The sequence below is a fragment of the Aythya ferina genome (assembly GCF_964211825.1).
Source record: "Aythya ferina genome assembly, chromosome: 3".
In the NCBI taxonomy this organism is placed as follows: Eukaryota; Metazoa; Chordata; class Aves; order Anseriformes; family Anatidae; genus Aythya; species Aythya ferina.
In genome coordinates, this window is record NC_140298.1 from 71,475,864 (window position 1) to 71,496,010 (window position 20,147).

General features: G+C 38.8%; 1 protein-coding gene and 1 long non-coding RNA gene across 4 annotated transcripts in view; one reads left to right on the plus strand and one right to left on the minus strand.

The window, feature by feature from the left end:
- LOC311434041 (uncharacterized protein) overlaps positions 1–20,147 on the plus strand; it is an 89,576-nt gene that overhangs the window by 19,804 nt on the left and 49,625 nt on the right. For all 3 annotated transcript variants that reach the window (XM_084513877.1, XM_084513878.1, XM_084513879.1), the window contains 9 exons: positions 1,285–1,394; positions 1,655–1,790; positions 1,945–2,148; positions 6,111–6,303; positions 9,316–9,443; positions 12,110–12,310; positions 13,303–13,424; positions 14,444–14,672; positions 17,668–17,870. In XM_084513877.1, the coding sequence (XP_084370003.1) occupies positions 1,285–1,394; positions 1,655–1,790; positions 1,945–2,148; positions 6,111–6,303; positions 9,316–9,443; positions 12,110–12,310; positions 13,303–13,424; positions 14,444–14,672; positions 17,668–17,870 (1,526 nt within the window). The remainder of the gene's footprint in view (positions 1–1,284; positions 1,395–1,654; positions 1,791–1,944; positions 2,149–6,110; positions 6,304–9,315; positions 9,444–12,109; positions 12,311–13,302; positions 13,425–14,443; positions 14,673–17,667; positions 17,871–20,147) is intronic.
- Positions 1–20,147, minus strand: part of LOC311434043 — a 33,640-nt gene that overhangs the window by 2,573 nt on the left and 10,920 nt on the right. Inside the window, exons 2-3 of the long non-coding RNA XR_014691238.1 lie at positions 1,251–1,370; positions 643–688 (exon numbers count right to left, since the gene is read on the minus strand). This is a non-coding gene — a long non-coding RNA (uncharacterized lncRNA). The remainder of the gene's footprint in view (positions 1–642; positions 689–1,250; positions 1,371–20,147) is intronic.

Here is a 20,147-nt window from a genome sequence, read left to right on the forward strand (position 1 = left end):
TGAATGAGGATGGTCATGGTTGGGAGAAAGATAAGAATAGAAAAATCAGTTAACAGATAATCTATCATAGCAGTGATTATACAAAAAAAAATGTATCAGTGTTTGACAGTTTCTCATGACTTGTTTAGCTTGAAGGAATTTTTGGAGGCAACATAAGTCAACTTGCAAATTTATATAACAGCCAACCAAGTCTGGAGTTCATTTGTGTTGCTTGTACATGTGCCTTTTTAAAAGTACCAATTTGTGAATTAATATTTGTGAATATTAATATGATTTTTGATAACCAGAAAAAGACAGTGCCAGAATCAATATTATAAAATCCTTAGCACACTGAAAAGTATTCCAACTTATGCCATCCAAGTTCAAATGAAGTAGTAAAATAAATTGGGATAGGGAAGTGGGTTAAGAGGACAAATCTTTCACGTCTACCTGATTATTTGCAGAAATTAATTGGATGACGCCTAGTAAATCACTGCCCATAATGCTCCACAATTAATAAATATTGTGTGACTCATAGCAATCTTCTCATTTACACTGTTACTAATGCCAATTTAATTTCACTGATGTTGGTGGAGTAACTCCTGATTCATGTGAGAAAGCTTTGGAGTTGATAACAAAGCAAGTGTATGTACTTATACGTACTGCTTGCTGCCCTTCTGCAACTGTTCATACTGCGTTGTTGAGCGTGCTGGAAAGGAGTGAGGGGGGAAAACCAAACAACAAAGATTGTGTTTAATTTTACAGGATGTTAACTATGGTTTTTAGTATATGACTGTGGTGGAGATGTTGTGTACACATCACAGTAAAACTTTTCCTCAGCCTTGTCTGATGTTACTTCTTTGTTGCCACACTATGATTTTGCCCCAACCTCAGCCCATTGTCTACTGGAGCCCAGAAATCACTTTTTACTGGAAGGGAAAAGACAGATTAGTAGGTCAAACATGTAACTAACCATAGTTGGGTTGAGGTTTTGATGAAACAGATTTTCTGAACTTTTTTGGACAAGTTCCTTGATCTGACCCTTGCTGCTGTCTTGTCTTTAAAATAGGGATAGTTCTTTCATACAGCCCAGGGATTTTATGAGGATAAAACACTAAGGACTGGAGAGCAATCAAATATTGACGACTTCTATGCCACTGTAATTTCACAGCTGGATGGATTATGAATTTGTTCCTGTATGGCAGTTTCTTTCCTTTTTTTAATAAATCTTGTGCATAAAGCTGTCAAGTGGTAAACATAAGCATACTTACCAAAGCAGTCTTTAACTGTATGTGTTGTAACTAGGAACTAAGTACTGAGGATGATCACACAGCTGTGGCTCATGGTGAGGAGGATGTAGAAAACACCAGCTCCAGTAAGCCCCCAGGATCCTGCAGAAAGAAGAGTGAAAGAGGGTAAAAATTTTCTTGTATATATGTTTGCATTTCATAAAACCTGAAGGAAGAAAAATATCAGCCAATATTTCTCTGATGGAAGCAGTAGTGCCATCCTCTTCTTTTTCATTATTCCAAACTGTAGGTTTCCATGACAGTGAGTCCCAGAGGTAGCAGCAGACTCTCAGACGACAGACATAGCAAAAGTCTTTACTTTAAAAAGGTTTAGAAATCTCCTTGAGTAGCAAAAACATAATTACGTTTTTTCTGTCTGGAAAAAGGTATAGTTATATGAGCACCTTGCAGCTGCTAGGATTGGAAGAAGGATCAACAATTGCCAACAAGGAACATGTGGTGACAAGAGGAACCTACCTGTCCTTTCTTCTCCTACGTCATCTGAGGCTCCGAGAGCTAAAGGTAAAAAAACAAAAACAAAAACAAACAAACAAAAACAACAACAACAAAAAAAAACAAACCTCAAAATCTGCATGGATCAGAGTTGCTGTTTTTTTACAGTGAGGGCTGTCATCCAAATGCAAACACAACTGTATGTTGTTCTGGTTCATTTCAGCGAGTATGCCTGGGGATCCTGAACTATTTCAGGTCTGTGGAGAGAAGTCTGACCATCAGTACCTCAGGCCTCTCCTTCAAGGCTGGTCATCTAATTCCCTGCGCAGAAGACACCTCCTGGGTCAATGCTGCCAAAGGAGGCACTGGTGTTTCTGGTGGCTTGCGTTCTCAGCCCTATATTCACTACACGCCAGCTGACTACAAGGTGAGTGGTCAGCCTAGCCTTAAGCCTAGCGGACCTAGCTCTAAGTAGACATTCAGGTTTGCAGACCTAGCCTTAAGTCTCCCAAAGCACGTGCTTCAGTAGAAGTGTCTAATCTCTCCTTCTACTTCCATGCAAACTGTGTTGTGATAAATTGCTGAGTCACCTGAGGGATTTGGTGTAACTTGTTCCTCAAAACCATGTGTCTTGCGTTTATGGACTTTGTACCTATATCTGCCAGCAGTCTGTAACAAACCCATGAGAAACTTCAGGCATGCAATACTTCAGTGTGAGTAACACTGGCCAGATAACCATTAACTCAGACTAGCGCTGCTGACTCGCTTGAAGTAAGACCTTTATGTGTGGGATTTTCACACAGTAGATGTTCCTGAGAAATCTGAGGCATTTTGTGATCTAAGGAAACGATTTATTTAGATGTAGGTACAGTTTAAGGTTTGTTTTGAACCTTAGATGAGAGTATGTGGTTGAACTGATAAAATTAGTACACTTACCTTCACAGACTGAAAAAAATCATTTCAATTAAATTCCTAAGCTATATCAAGCTTTTGTTTCCCCATCTGTTTTTTTTAAAATATACCAAGTAGAATGAATATATCATGCTGGTATTAGTGGTTTGATGTGATAAAATGTCTTGTCTTTTGAGCTGTAAAATTTCTTTTAATCTCTGCTACCTAAAACTCAGTTAAAATTCTCATATAAAAATCCTAAAGAAGCACTAGAGCACTTTACTTCTTCAGCCCATTACTGAAGACTTGTTTGCTTGTTTTTGCTGTAGAAATGCATAGAAACAAGCACATTGCTACTTCATGGAGGAATTGTGGCTATAACTAAAAAGGAAATAGGTTTCCTGCCCACATTTTTTCTTACATTAAGACTTTTCTTACATTAAGACAAACAAACAAAAACAACCCCACCCAACCCCCCCCAAAAAAAACCTTCCTGTCTCTAAACATGATAAAAGTCTAGACCTCTTTAGAAATAAAATCTTTGGGGAGGAGATGAAGTTGCTGATACTTTTAAGGTATCTTTAGTTTTATTTCTAATATGAACACTTTTATCCGTTTAACATCTTTAAAAACCCAACCTCTTAAACTGCCTAAATGGAAAGCTACTTGGAACTAGAAAATTTCCATTTAATCAATATTGAATGGGTTGGCCCAGCATCTCCAAATTTTCAGTTCAGAAAAAGTAATTAAAAAATTATTCTTTCCAGTGGAGAATTTAGTTTTCCTGGAAGCCGGCATTTTGACAAACTGTTCTTCTGATTCTGGAAGAACTGTGCATAATCCATCTTTATTTTCATTCCCTTTTTCCTGTTGCAAAGTGGGAGAAATGATGCAAAGATCAATTCTGACCTTCTATCTAAGCACTCACTGTTCTGGTGATTATCTGTGAGATACTTCAAAGAGCCACTAGCAGTGAGGGAGGCGTTTCACCATGGCCTCTCTTTCCCCTAGACTAATACATAGATATGGATATATATGCTTGAACTTCAACTAGAGCCTAGATAAATATTTACTAATCCTATTACAGTTTAATTGGCAATGAATTTAAAAGCATGGACAACAGTATTTCCTTAACAACAGTTTCTAATGTGATTTTCTTTTTTTTTTTTTTTAATTTTAATATACTGCACAGACTGTCTCTCAAGAACTGAAACAATAATAGAGCCATTTTCCTGGCAAACTAATTGAGACCTATCTAACACACTCTCTGATGTAAGCTATAAAATGAGGACCGTATGGCACTCTTTTTTAAATACTTTCAACATCTAATCTATGTCCAAAATTGTGTTATGAATCCTTTCAAATTGTAATCTGAGCCATTGTGATGGCTCAGCACAAAATATGTCTGAAACCGAGTCTGAAGCAGTTTTGCACCCTCAATAGCAGACTGCTTGGGATGGAGGTCATCCGCAATGTTAGCTTCAATGACAGAAGGCCTTACAAACAATGCATTACATTAAATTAAACCTCATTTTGTCCCCTGCTGAGATTCAGCTTGGAAGAAAATAGATAAAATATACGTAGGAGCATGAGTGTTATTTTATAACCCAAAAGGGATTTGCTAAGCCCCAGTAAACCTGAGCAGAGTTACTGGAGGAAAACCAAAATCTGCAGGCAAAAAATCTCACATAAATATCCAGTTGCTTGATTTGTTTCTACAGATGTACAGCTGGGTATTAATGTTTTTATGGAATAAGATGTATTTAAAAAGGCATAGTAATCTTTGAATATGACTCTCATAACAAACTCTGCAGGGAGAAAATCTTTTTGTTGTTCTGTGAGAACTCTCCAGTTTTGTGTCACATGCCCCTTCTGCAGAATGCAGTTGTCATTAACCAAGATTTTTTGGTATGGTACAGAGCAGGAATCATTGAAAAAATTCAAGAGGTTGAAAGGGTAGGCATTTCAATGAATGTTCTCCATGAGGATATTTAAAAACACAGTTGAAAACCCCTCTACCTTCTGTGGGGAAGTTGGACTAGTATTTGCTCAGTTAGCTACCTAAACCAAGTAAAATTTAATTCTTCTGCAAAGGGCTTTGATTTAACCTTTAACAAATTCTGCAGCCTGTCACTAAGAGTGGTGAAACAAATAGTCCATTTGGAAGAACAAGGAAAGAACAGAGAGTGCAGAACAGTGTATCAAAAAAAGGAAAGGAATCTCTGCCCAGGCTGATCCAAGATTATGTTCAAATTACGTGTATGTTTTGCAGGGCTCCCTCATTACCTTTATGGTAAAGAGTGAATCCTGATCCAACATAGATCTATGAAGCTGGCAAGCTGTACTTCCCAGCACAGTTACTTTTGACTGGCTAAGTTTGCCATGACTAAAACAAATACCTCTTCCTTTTCTCTGTCCATTCTTAAAACAGAATTTTAACACATCCAGGTGATAGCAGGTAGTTTGGGTAGCACTGGGGATTTTGTAAAGGCAAATGTTAGCAAAGCCAGTGAAAGGAGGAAGTGCCGATATATTGTGCACCATTGTGTGGCACTAAAATGAGAACAAAGGTGCATTACAAACAAGGAAATAGTAAAGACAAACAGTGGAAAACTAGAGCGTATATTTACTTGCTGTCTTCTTAAAAGAAGAACCATTTTTAAAGATTCCTAATGCTATAGACATACTGTTTATTTACACTGGGAGATTAATTTCTGTAATTATACACCTAAAGACAGATGTGTGTAATTGCCTTTGTGGCACTCTTAGTGAAGAGACAATATTCTGAAACTTAATGTGCCACTTCTACTGAGGTAGAACTGAATTCTTGCCCAGGGCGTTACCAAGTTAGTAGTGACTCATTGCACACAGAGATGACTGTCTTTTAAAAACATTGATGTTTTTTAGGAAAGTGTTAAGCTTTTCAGCTCACTTAACAACTCACTCTTAAACTATTCTGTTGAACAACTTCTGACCTTACAGCAATTTGGGACATCAGTCAATGGGCATTCCTATTAATTAGTGCTAAAGTCTTCTCGTGTTTGAGCTTATCTCCAAATCTTGCCAGTGTTATTACCCAAGAAGGCTTTACAAAATGTGTTGACTTCATATTTGAATGGCAGAATTTAAGACTTCTTTTGCCAAATTTGAGCTAAATTATATAAAGTGGAAGAAGTTGTACCCCAGGTCGAGAGCTTATCTTCCAGTTTTGATACCTTCTTGGTGCTTTTTGTGGACTTACATGCCTGAAGGAAAAACTAGACACAACAGAAATCTCATACAGTTTGTGTTACACCATTATAGTATAAATGAAATCACAGTGTAGGTGTTACCAGGAAAAAAATATTTCAGCAACATTTTGTTCTTGTTCTTTGCTAATGACAAAATACCATGTTACTAGGCCTGGTCCACTGTTAGATCTGCATATTATACAGAAGTGGAGTCCGTGTAGAACTGACTGTTTATATCTCTGTGTCTCTGGCTGTTTTTCACACATAGGTGCATAGTGCTCAGTTCATGGAGTTTGCAGAGGTGGAAAACCATGATGACTTCCACACTCGTGAAGATGGCTATATTCACACACAGGACCAGAGAGGGGCTTACATCATGTATGATGTGGCTTTAGAGGACCTGAAGAAGCTTGAGAACCAGCTGCTGCTTGTGGCCAGTCAGTACATTGAGAAAGATAAAAGTAAGATAGCTACAGGTCCAAAACACTTGTGATAATTTGGTTTGCTGTTTTCAAGGTAGACTGATCCTATGACTTCTTGAATATCTACAGGACCAAGTTCTGACTGGATGTTTAGGACCTTTCTTTATCTTCCTAGTTAGTTAAGTGATGAATGTTATATAAAGATCTAACTGAGCACATGGAATTGCATGTCACATGTTGTTGATGTCAAAGCTGTGCACTTATTCAGGGTAATAGATATCAAAGTCATCCTGGAGGGGAAAATAACACAGAAGGGACATTTACTGATGTATTTAAGTAATATAACGAGCAAGCACATCTTCAAGGCATAGAGCAAGTCAGCAAAGAAAAATGTTAATTGTTTCTGAATGTCTTTCAATTAATGTATTGGATTGCTTTTCTGCAAAACTAAATTTTACCTTCAACCGCTTTGAACTTTTCTCAGTTTGTAAAATGAAGCTGCAAAATAATTTTTTTGCAGAGTTTTTTTTTTTTTTTTTTTTTCCTGTTGCTTTTTTTGTAGTCAGAACTGAGATAAGGCAGACTGGATTACAGATTTCTAAAAAGAGTGGCCATATTTCTAGAACAGTGAGGAGGAAGAAGCCAGAAACTGTAGAAAACTGGGGGGGGGGGGGGGGGGGGGGGGGGAAGGGCCATTAGAAAACAGTAATAAATGACACGTACATCTATGATATTCAGAGAATTGCAGAAAATATTTCTTGAGTCACTGGAATAACATTCTATATGGATGGGATAATGTTTTTGGAGTTTTAGTATGATTCCCCAAAACTGAATGTGTGGGCATGCAACACAGGTCATAGCCAAAGATTTAGAAGACCCAAACCCTTATTCCTTACAAATGTGAATGCCTAACTGCCTGCTAGGACTTTTTTTTGGAGTCCCTGAAGGTCCTCAGTATGGGCCTTCTCCTGGAGCATTTTTTTTGTATGAGGAGAGTATGAGACAGTTGGGACTGTTTGTCCTGGAGAAGGTTCAGGAAGGATCTCATCAAGTGTATAAAAAACTGATAGGAAGGAATGAAGAAGAGGGAGCAAGACTCTTCTCAGTGGTGCCCAGTGACAGAACAAGAGGCAATAGGCACAAATTAAAAACGCATTTTCTTGTGTTCAGATGGAATTTCATGTATTTTAATGTGCGAGTGGTCAAACGCTACTATAGTTGCCAAGATAGGTTGTGAAATCTGTGGTGATACTCAAAACCCATCTGGACGCTGTCCTGGGTAACCTGCTCTAACTGACCTTGCTTGAGGCAGGGAGTGGGCTAGAGGGTCCAAAGAGATCCCTTCCAACCTCAACTATTCTGTGATTCTGTCATTACAGGAGAGAGACTACTGAACGAGGTAGGGTGCTCTGGTAGTCTGGTATAGCAGTTCCTATGTTTTCAGGTCACTTTGTTATCCTCTAGTAATGTACAACCCATCCTAGCTTCTTAGGAAGCTACGACCTCATGTTATGGTCTCTTTCCTTCTTGTTATGGTCTTTTTCTGTGGGTGAACAAAGAAAGTACATGCTGAAGAAGCAGGGAACTCAACTGCCACAAACACTAATGCTTGTAATGCTGACTTCTTCAGTAACCATGCACTTCAAATGACTCTCTTGCAGCTTTTGAAAGATAGGACTCTTAAAATCTTGAACTGAAGAGTAGCTGGTGAAGCCTCTTCTATTCACCCCAAGACTAATTTTTAATTCTGCAAAACTCTAAAAATTTCCAATTTGCTCTGCTTGAATTATCTTTTTTTGGGTCAAAGTTAGGTATGATTTAGATTGTTTGAAAAACAAGACACCAAAATCATTTTTCCTTCAGGATTTCTAATGCAGTGCTAATGCAGAAATATTTGTAGCAATCCTTTTACTTTCTTCATAGTCATTTTTAGATTATGAAGACTGACATTTCTGATAGCAAACTATCTGAAAAGAAAACTCCTCTGGGTCTGCACTCTGCACAAGCGTTGTGGTTCAACCCTGTCAGGTGCCTTGGCCCCAAGCAGCCATTCACTCACTCTCTCCAGGTGGGATGGAGGTGAAAAATGGAGAGGTAGAAGTGCCAGACCTCATGGGTTGAGACCAAGATGGTTCACTGCACACAAGCCCAGCAGACCAAGGTATCCACTCGCTGCTTCCCATTGGCAGGCAGGGGCTCAGCCCCTTCCAGGAGAGCAGGGCTCACCCCACAGCACGGCTCCTTGGGAAGACAAACACCATCACCCCAACATCCCCCCTGCCTCCTCCTTTCGCCCAGCTGCTATTGCTGAGCACAGCACCACACGGTGTGGGACATCCCTTTGGGCAGCCTGGGCCAGCTGTCCTGGCCGTGTCCCCTCCCAGCTCCTGGGGCACCCCCAGCCTCCTCGCTGGCCGGGCAGCACCAGGAGCAGGAGAGGCCTCAGCTCTGTGCGAGCACTGCCCTGCAGCAACTGGAACATCCCCCTGTTATCACCTCTATTTTCATCACAAATCCAAAGCACAGAATCATATGAGCCTCTACAAAGAAAATTAACTCTGTCCCAGCCCAAACCATGGCACCTGGTATATCTCTTTGTAAAATTTATCTTTGATCAGTCTGTGCTGATTTTCTTTGATTTGAGAGTGAAGGGGAGGAGAAGATTATCCCAACATGATTTGATGCTGTGAAGAGTTATGTATCTCTTTTCTTTCCTCCAGTAGTTTTATTGTGCTTTCTCTGTCTTTGTTTCTTGATGTGGGTCTCTTTGAACTCCAGTCCTTGCCTTTACCTTGTTAAAAGACGATAGATGAGATGTGTTAAACCAAATGCCTGGTCCACTTGTTTGCCTCACAGAATACTCTGGGGCCCTCCAAAGCTTATGGGACTTGAAATCTTTTCCTCTTTTTCTGACCTTAGGTTCCCTGGCAATAAAAAACCATAATCCCCGACTATAAATAAAAATAATTATCACAAGCCCTGGGACTTTAGGCATATGGAAATCCCTCTAATATTGTCATCTGCTTGTTTCCTACTTACGTTTTTTCTTAGGCAATGTAACTTGTGGGAAGTATGGTGGCAGCAAAATCCTTGGCTGGGCACATGCCTCTGTGGATCGATTCGCTGTGTTGCTTGACCTTTGGACTTGTGAAGCTGCTCTCTTGGAAAAAAAATGCCAGGTACAGAAGCTTTGCTTGGTTTGAAAACAGTGACTTGCAGTCTTCAGGTTGTTTAAGGTTGCCTTTCAGCAGCATTTCCCGTTGCAAATGCACATGGGTGCTAGGGCTGGTGACCATGGGTAGTGGTACAGGTTCCAGATGCATTGGGATCTTGCTGTTAGCTGGGAGCACTTCTGCGAGGCCCTAGTGATACCACCCATCAGTGTAAGGGATGATTGGGATGGACAAGGCCATCTCCAAAGCCAAACTTCAGAATGTTCTGGGAGAACCAGGTTGAGCTCTGCAGAGCCTGGGCCACCAGGGAGTCTGAGATGCTTTTTTTTTTTTTTTCTGTGGTCCTGGCTGTCCCTGCTGCCTGGGACTGGTGCAGAGAATTTCTTATGGTTGTCATTAGAACTGTAATCATTGTACCTTTGTGAAGCCCAGGTGGAAGAGACTCAGTCTGCAGTTGGCTAGGATCATCATTTGCGTTACCCTTTGTCAGAGGGAACCACAGAGGTGTTTTGCTTGTTACACCATAAAAAATAATCCTTTGTATATATGGTTGTAAATATCATAAATTTGTTTCTTCTTTGTTAGTTAATCCACTTGAGCACAAAATGACATGACTTTGCCTGGTATAACGTATTTAAAAAAAAAAAAAAAACAACAACAACAAAACAGTAGATACGCATATTAAGTGGTTTGTAGCTTTGCCATTCACTAGGGGTGCTGCATATTCTACTTGCTTTCCCCTTCCACTCCCCGAGTCTAGCCACATGTCTATATTTTGCCATGGGACGTGAATGCATGTAGTGTTTCTGCCCAAAGATTACAGTCTTGAGATGAAGATTTGACAAGTTCAGAGTGACAGCCCCAGAGAAGCTTGGAAATATATTTCTATGTATGGGACTCACCAGACCCCAGGACAATACAGTGAGTGTCAGGAAGTGTGAAAGAGCAGATAGCCCACTTCAGAAGCAGGGAGAAATGGCACTACTTAAGGTCACCTTCACACTCTTGAAATGTTTTATTCTCAGCCCTGGAGTAGCGCAGGGCAGTTCTCAAAATAGGAATGCCAGGGGGTGTTAGGGAATCTCCTGTGTACCATTGAAGTAGCTTTAAATAGAAAACCTTTTAAACTAAAATGGTTGTATATAGTGTAGGAACTCTATGAAAGTGCAAAAGGGACCTTAGTAGAGGGGCTTCATGTGGCAACTATATAAAATGCTATCTAATTGCCTACTTCACTAAGCTTCTGTTCTTATCCCAATAGACCTCACTTTCCATTGCTGTGTGAAGTTACCTCAACAAATCTACCTTTTATTTTTATCACAGGCCTTCTGTATAAAGATTATTTTTTTTTTCAGAAAAAGAAAGCAAACAAACAAACAAAAACAAAAAAAAAAAAAAACAAACACAAAACATCCCAGTAGTGAAGAGTGAAACTCCTGCACCAACAATGCACTAATACTCTTTCAACAACATCAAAGAGCATATTCTGAAACTACTCTCACAGCCCAACTCTCTAGGCAGCATTAGATGTACAGATGTGTTGTTCCTGGAGGTCTTTTGCTTTTAGCTCAAATGAAATAGAAATGCGTCTCCCTAGCTTTGTTCCCAGCTGGGACAGAATTCTTTCTGAGAGAGGAAACAATAGCCCTTTGTTCAGCAGCTGAGACAGCTTGCCTTTGCCTATTGGCAGGCAAAAAAACTTGTCTGTGGCCTATTGCTCAAGCTCTGTATTAGCTTCGTGCAGAGCAGTTCAGGTCAGACAGGTCTAAACCAGAGAACTTGACTGTTTCCATTGAAATCTTTATTCTTAGCTACTGAGTTACCTCTGAGATGTTTTGCATCTTCCTCTTCCACAGTCTTCTGGTCTCAGCATGGAAAGTAGCATGAGTGAGTTTCTACTTCTGTGTCAATGCAAAACAGCCCACTGCAGATCTTTTTATATTGATACAACCAATTTGTCCAGAAGCAACAGCAGCACAAGTTCATATTTTTAATCTCATAATTGCCACCGGCCAAGAAGTTGGCATATTTCTTTTTCTGTCCTAGGCTATGGGAATTTGTAATTATTATTTTATTTAAATTAAACTTTACAGCTGCTCTTGGTAGAGGAGCCTGAAGAGGGCGTGTGTCTTTGTACATCTTTAATCACATCTATAATTAATTTGGAGTTTCTCCAGAAACTGACAAGTAACTGTGACAGTCATTGCCATGTGAGATAACCGAGTCTTACATGAAATCTGGTGGTTTCAGGTCAGGGGAAAATGGAGTTTTTCAAAGACATGAAACTAGTATGTGTGCTTGACAAAAAAAAAAAAAAGTGTATTCGATCTGGAAAGAAGTAGGTGTTTTTTGAGTAGAACGTACGTTGCCGTGCTACTTTTCAAGGGGGAAAAATATATATAATAAAAATTTTCATGCTCCACTATGCTTCAGCATGTTAACTGCGCAAGCTGTGGAAGAAATTTCTCTTGTGGGCAGGTGATTCTATTTTCTGTTCCTGATCCTTCTGACAAAGCACCTGGTAATATCCTGTGTCAAAAATAAGATGCCATGGCAGGTCACTGTTGGTTTGATACAGGTGGCAACCTCCATATTCAGAAATCCCTTGCCAAAAAAGAATGAATATTTGGGTGAATAAACAATTCTCAGTGTGCTTCTGAATATCTCTGCAGCTTTTAGATGTTTACTTTGAAGCTTACCAACATGCTTTGGACCCAGAAGAAAGATTTGCTTTGGCCCAAGCAATAATTGACATCATGCACAAACATCCGCGGTTTGATCTCAAGCTTGAATATTTTGTGAACACCTACAAAGACGAATGCATCTGTTTACAACTTCATCACCAGCTGCTGAGGGACATAGTAAACCAACAAGTAGGTTGAATTTATAGTACATCCATCCTGAGCAAGCAGGAGGTGAAATCCAGAACGGGAAGCTTTGATTGTAGCTTTCATTGGTTTACAGTGTTAAGCTCGGTTGATAATAGTTTAACAATGAAGTCTATGGATGCTTTGTAAATGGAAGGCCTAAAACTCAAAAGTAAAATAGTATTATTTCATCAGTATCAGAAAGAGAGTGTTGAAAAGATTGCGGAGCTTCATAAAGCACATTAAAGCTACATCTGATATTAGTTGAGACAGTTAGAAATAGGAGTTGAGAGGTGTGGAAGCTGAAAAAAAAAATAAATCCATAGTTGCTCTGCAATGCAGTTGGTAGGGATCTAGTCCTGTTTAAAGTTTCTTCTATCACCCTAATAAAGACATGTAAATGAAGTTTATATTTCAAAGTGTAAAAAGCAGTATATTTCAGATAGCTGTGAATCCCTGCACTAATAATTAAAGCACAACATTTCAAACCCTCAGATTTTTATTCTGGTTTAAAATCTGCCTTAGACTTCCTCTGCATCCTGGAACAAGGTATTTCTTTTCTCTGAATGTTGATCTCATAGGCTGCAAGTTCAGCAGTTTAATTAGCTATCCTTTGTAACACAACTTTTAGTCTACAGCTGGAAGTTTTGATATTGGTACAAGAAGCTACTGTTACGCCTTTGTTGCCACGAATACTAACATATTGTTAGCAGTAAAAATGGAACATTGCCAGCATCATTGGAGCTCAAATGTTCTGAAGGAATATAAAAGATTTCAAAATAATTTTAGCAGAAATAATTCAGATGGAGTGGGTACATATATAAAAGACTCAAAATTATATATAGTAATAGTATCTCTCTCTATACAACACATTTATTATATAATAATAATTTAAACAGATCGTGCTTAAATAAAGAATGGTTGTTTTTACCCTGATTTCTATCTATGTTTTTGAATTTTCTTGGCTAATGTCACTTATGTATGTTGCTGATTTTTAGATAGATGTTCAGAGGGACTATGTCAACAAGATTTGGCGGAAAGGTCAGAAAGGTGGCATCAGTGAATTTGGACTTCCTTATAATGTGATTGCTAAGCAACTTATCTCTCTTAACACTAGCCAGTGAGTAACTTTACAGTTTTATTTTTCTGTAGAGTAACTGTTCTAGTTTCTGTGACCGATGGTTTAAAAAAAAATAAAATAAAATCTGGGATCCAGCACCTGAAGAGTAAGACTATTCGAAAAAATGGCAGTTTTAAGATAAATCAGATGGTAGAGAAATGTTGTGTGTTATTTAGTCTCATGCTATTTAGTATACCTTGTATGTGCCAGAAAAGGAAAAGAGTGACTTGTCCCATATCACCTTTGCTCTGCTCTAACTTGACAGTGAATTTGATTCATCTTGAAATTAATATTCCTGTGGGGACAGAATATTAAACAGTAACCATGAGAGTGAGTACTTAACCTTAGCCGAGCTTTAGACTGACTGTATCGGTACTCAGATGTGGCTTTTCAGCTTTCACTATCCTTTGGCCACAGTCTGTTACCCTTTGTAGCCCAGCCATCTGGTTGGATATGTATGTACTGTATTTTCACACCTCTAAGCCACATAGTACTTATACTGTAAATCTGCACCATGTTTCCCATCCTGCAGCTGTGCAACATCATGGGTTATGTGAAGAACTTCCTTAGTATCTAATACACACCTAGAAGCCAAGAGCCCCTTGCCTCTGGCCTGTTCTGGTTTAATTCCTCTATGTGAAGCCCCTTGCCCCTATTGCTCCCACAGCACACACTTTGATTTTGTGTTGGTTATCTGACAGCTTATTTTCAAGTGCAGACACTTCTCACGGGTGGGCATAATGGGCATGAAAATATGGTTAATAAAGCAGGGCTGCTAACAAAAGATAATTTTAATCATTTTATTTTCATTAGCAATCGAGACTATTTAGATGTATTCCAATGTAATTATGTTTACTAATGCTTCAGTTCTATTTTCAGATTTGATGATTGATTTCTGTACAGCTAAAGCCATTGCAATTTATTCTTGCAAATTAAGCAATTGCAAGGTTTCCTTATGTACGCAACTTCTAAAAGCCTTATCTGAAAGCCATTTATTCTTTATTTTTGTTGTTTTTAAGTCCTACTTTGAAGAACATTTATTTGCTGGAGTTTCATCCTTCTCTTGGTCTGGTGTGCTTGATCCCCAAAGTTCTTGAGTATATCTACCAGGAATACTACAGCATGTGTAGACCCAAAACAGCCAGTAAAGCGATTGATTTAGAAAAACAACTACTTCAGCTAGCACTTGATGAGTGGCTGACTATGGAAAAACCACAATCTTTCTACAGCTCTCAGATTCAAGAAGATGTAAGTTCCACTTTTGCTTGAGTTAGTAATGACTGTTTATAGCCAAATGCCCAGGATTGTGATCCTGCGTAGTTCAATTATGTTTGTTGGTTATGTTTGCTGTTTTAGTAATAATAATAAATTATAATTTATAATTTAATAATTATAATATTTAATCAGTTCAGTTACTTTCCCAAGCTTGGTGAAGATCCATTCTATTTACCTTAAAAGTAAGATTTTTTTTTTCTGTAAATGAACACAAATGTTGAACTCTTGATCTCACACCAGTACAAAATGGGAACAATCAGCTTAGGGACTGGCAGAACACCACTTTTTAAATGGTTATGAGATCACAGTAAGTCTCAGAATTTTGTATGTGTTTGTCTACAGTCCTTCAACAACAACAGCAAAAAAGACTGGACATTAAAGCAAATATTGTTATAGTTGAAGCTGGTTATTACTATAATGTGCACCATTTCCTGGTGTAGGACTCTGAATTTCTTCGGTTATAATTTTGATAAATACTAATTATTTTGAATGAAATTATTGATGCTAGATGTCTTTATTGCATTGATTTAAAAAATATATTTTTTAGCCGGCTTAATTGATGCTTGAGAGCCAGAAATGGAAAATAAATGGTTTTGTCTCTTTTCTCTACATGTTCATAGTATAGCTGTGCTTTGGAGCATTGTTAAAATTTGGAAAGGCTCAATAGGTAGTGATGTGCTATATTTTCATTGCTGCCAAGATTGGCCATCATAAACTAAAGGAAGATATGCAATTGTACCGTGTTTGTTAGGGAGGAAATATGTTCCTGTGTTCCCTGGTTTTTCTATTACGTGAGGCAAATCAGGATTTTCCACTCACTGCAGTAACATCTCTGGACTAAGCCACCCATGTTTGATTTGGGTCTGAGCACTGAAAGTGGGCATGAGGAGCTGCAAACTTTCACTGTCATCCATGTTGCCTGTAGTGGAGGCAGTGGTGGGTAAGAAAACACAGAAACCATTGCAAGGCAAAAGGGCACAGCCACCTCAGATACTCCCCTCCCTGCCCTAGAGTGAATCCCGAAAATTACTTAGCCAGCATCCCTCTGATGCCAATAAAATCCACTGGCAGTGTTCCACTCTTCTTGCACACTGCAGATGACAAATGATTCTTTGCTTTTTTAATTTTAAACAAGTCAGTGGCAGAGATCTGTACATGGATCTTAGAGTTGTCAGCCTGCTGTTGCCAAGGGGAAAAGGGAAATTTCTTTCCCATTCTTTTTCCTCCAAGAGAAGCTAAGAATGAGACAAATGCATGCAAGAAGGCAATGTTTAGAAGACAGTAAGGCTGTTAAAGTCATGCATTTAAATTTTAGAAAATTTGCCTTTGCCAGTGCAGATTTAATTTGGTTTGCTTTTGCATAGATATGATGATGCGGTCTTTACATGATCACTTTTTTTTTGTATGACTCTGTATGCCATAATCAACATTTCTCACCTTCCTGGACTGCTCCGTTTGTGACCCTAGACCTCATTCTTCCATGTTTTTCCAACCCTTCACCAAAGAAGGTTTTCCAAGATTCAGTTTTTATTCCCCATATGACTTCCGAGACATCCTTCAACTTTGTAATAAACAAATTACCCAGGGGTGAGGTACAGATGCTGCCAGCCCGGGAACAGGTACTTTTAAAAGAGAGGCCTTATAAAAAGAAAAGTGAATTCTGGAACTACACAACCAAATGATCCATAGGAAGCTGGGAGATGTTTCTCTTACCTCAAGCCAGGATCTTATACAACATATAAGATTATATTATTTATTTCCTTGAGATAAATGTCCAATTCACAAGCACACCATATGATAGACATGGTCTATTCTAGTGCTTCACCAGCATCACCATTAGCAAGTTCTCCTTAATGTCTAGCACAGATTTGTCTTGCTGTGATCTAAGCTTATTTGTGCTTCTCTTGTCCTCTTTGGAACTAGGGATCCTGCTATTCTCTTCGTAGCAATTCTGTGGAGAAGCACATGAAGATAGGCTGTTGTGTCACACCCATTCATAGTCACAGAATTACAAAAGCACTTTTTAAAGTGCTGGGAAAGAGGGACAAAATAAAGTTGCACAACTTCTGCCCCTAAACTTTGGGGTGTTGCCTTTTCAATTTTTTTCAATGTAGCTGTGAAGGTTTTAGCAAATAGCAGGTGTTGAAATCTAGACTCGGTTACTAATAACAGCGTGCTTGGGTTCAGACTTCCTCATGTCCTGTGATTCACTCATCACAAGCAGCAAAGCGTGAAGCCATTCAGTTATAATAGTGGCCACGTCTTCCTGTGTGACATGAGCAGCGTGGCACAGTTGTACAAGCTGTGGCAGATAGAGATGAAGAGCATTTTTTCCTACACACAGAGCCAGGAGCTGTTCCTGCTGACAATGCCACAGCTCAACAGCTAATGGGCCATTAGCTTCTGTCCGACTCCATGTTACCTAGCTGCAGCTTTTTAGCATTTTCCTTTCCTGGGATTTCTGCTCTTTTGGGGGCTTCCACCATCCCAACAGAAGAGGGGTGTAGCTCTGCTGAGTTAGTTGACCTTATGAGTTTACTGTCCCCGTTTTGGGAGCATCATACCTGCAGTGGCACGTGTTGGGATCTTCACAGTCTTCATAGTAGGAATAGCCTCAGCTAGTAATGTGAATCAAGTTACAGAGCCCCTTCTCTAGAAGGATATATACATCTGAAAGCCTTCAGAATTCTGATAAAAATAATAGCAATAATAAAAGGCAAATATCTTGTGTTCCAGGAAATGGACTTTATTAAGTCCTTTGTGTACCTTGGAAGCAAGTGGAAAAAACTCCAGTATATTTTTAGGGGTCAGGAAAGGTCAGGGTGGACCCAGTCCTGACCTTGCATGTGTTGCAAGTCAGAAGCAACTTCAGTCATTAAGAAAAACAAAAAAGAGATCAGTTCCCTAAAGCATTTAAGAACCTTTGTCATCTACATGTAAATGATGGCTGTTTTTCCTTCTCTTGCAGTTATTTGCAGAGGTACTGATAGAGGACCCCATGCTGGTGCGAGAGATTGCTTCATCACTGTTAGAGATGGGAGCAGATGAAGAAAGAATGGAAGGCAGAGGAAGGCAGTTCTTGATGCTGGATTCCTTCTCCATGCTCCTGGAGCTTGTCACGCTCCGCCATCGCTTGATAGAGGTGGCAACAGAGAGTGCACAGTTAGCCAGGTTAGTGGATTAGTAGTGCCCGTTTCTCTATGATGACCTAGGAGAGATGTGGTTTGTAGGAAACAGTAACTTTTAAAAAATTGGCCAGCTACTATATCTGGGAAAAATCAGAGGGAGAGGGCGCACTTCCATTTTTGTTGTGGGAGATACATTTATTTGTCATATGGAATTGGGGTTGCAGAGGTTTGCTATATTCAGAAGTTGAGAAACAGATCAGAGACCATTTTTGAGGCTGCTCCTCCAAGCTTAACAGAATTTGCTCAGTGAAAATGGGAATCCTGTGATCCTACTGAAATTTTATCGAAAGGAAAAGAAGGAGGAATTCACTGATCAAATGAATGTGAAATGCTGATAATTATTTTAACTGCCTTCTTATGAAAAAATATTGCGATATAACAAAAGACACACAAGAAGCACAAACATTTTTTTCACTATCAGAAAGAGAAAAGCATAAAAATTGTCCTGGATTACTGATCCTTGTGAACATAATAAAATAATCTACACAAAGGAAGTCAGTGTCCTGCATTTAGGAAATTATCACATTAGCTGGAGATGACGACAATTTGTACAGGAAGACAAAGAAGATAAGGACTGAGCTAATGGAGAGACCACAAAGGATAGTATTTAGGATTGTAGAGGACTTGGGGATGCAGGTTGTTGCTGAAGTTCAACTTGCTCAACTCCATATTACCTGACGTTTTTAGGAATGAGCTCAGTAGAAAGCAGAAGAGTGTGTTATTAAAATTAGGACATTATAGTACTGGAAGATTAAAAAAAAATGATATGGAAAATAAATGGAGTATCTTACATGAACTTGTGGTTCTAAGGACTGGGGTAGTAGTAGGAATGAGATAACCTTAAGCTTTGTGTTATTAACGTGTATGTGTAATATTAGGAAAGGAAGCTCTCGTGTGAGCTTTGAGCTTATTATTTGGAAGCAGCGGAGGAGGAGGAAGAACTGTATGTCTGGCTTTTTGATGACTGAATTACAAACATTTTGCAACCATGGAAGGGGAGAAAGTCATGATATCTTACTGTGAATCAGGCAATGAGTTTTATTTCCCATAGAGATAAGGAGAATTGATGCTTTGTACGTGATTCTGGTGAGGTGTCACCTAGATTATTAAGTATAGCTTGGAGATTTGTGTTCAGGAAAGATAAATTCAGATTCAAATGGGAGCAGAGACGATCTAATAGGATGATGAGGAGAAATAGAGAATGCGTTTTACAGAAGCAAATGAAATATCTTGGCTTGTTTGTCCTAGCAAAAATGAAGGCTGAGAGAAGATATGAGTGTTCCCTATAAATACATCAGGAAGATAAGCACTGGGAATGGAGAGCAGTTATTTAAGCTAACGGCCAATTTTGGCAGCAGAACAAATGGATCTAATCACTGTGAATAAATTTAGGCTGAAAATTAAATGGAAATTTCTAAGAATCGGACAACAAAGTTCTGTAACAAAAAGAGCGGAGGGTAGAAAACTAACACAGTTTTAAAATGTGGCTTGATACTTTCATGAAAAGGATTTGTGGGACATGATTGCTTGCAATAGCAAAGTTTTGTGTATTAGGTAGATGACACTCCAGTTATATTTTCCCCTTGTCTCAACTCTTTTTCAAGCTTTCTTCTGGAAAATTTACGCTCCATATCAAAAAGTCAGAACTGTTTGTTTTCAGCGGCAGAAAACCTAGACATATCTTTAAGATATGTGAACCATGACAATGCAAACTTAGTTTGATGGAAAACCTAATTTTCTGTCACAACTCTTCTCCATTAAAATAAAACCTTCTTGAACAGCTGTAATTTGCTATCTGGAACTTTATTAGGCAAACTTACAAACAAGTTCATTTACTTCAACCCAAGTAAGTCCATGAAGCAAGAAGATGTCTTTTCTTGGTGATTTGTGTTTCTTGTTTGAATTATCAGATTTCTAATAAAATACAGATTCTAATTAAACTTACTCCTCTGGTTGAGTTATCTTTGTATTCCAATACTCATGCATGCATACACATTTTTTCTGGTAATTAATATGGGGTAAGTTTAGACTGCAACTTTCCATTTAGTTGAAAAATCAGTATCAATTCACCTTCTTTTCATGAAACCAGTAGGAACCTAGTATTTTGAAAGCCCTATCTTCATGTTATATTTCAATAATATTTATCAACTGATGTAAAAGTTATCCAGAGGAGACAGATGAGCTGACCGGGTGGTTACATGGCTGCCTTTGTTTTGGGGTCAGGTCTAAGAGGACATACTCACCGGAGATGACATACCTA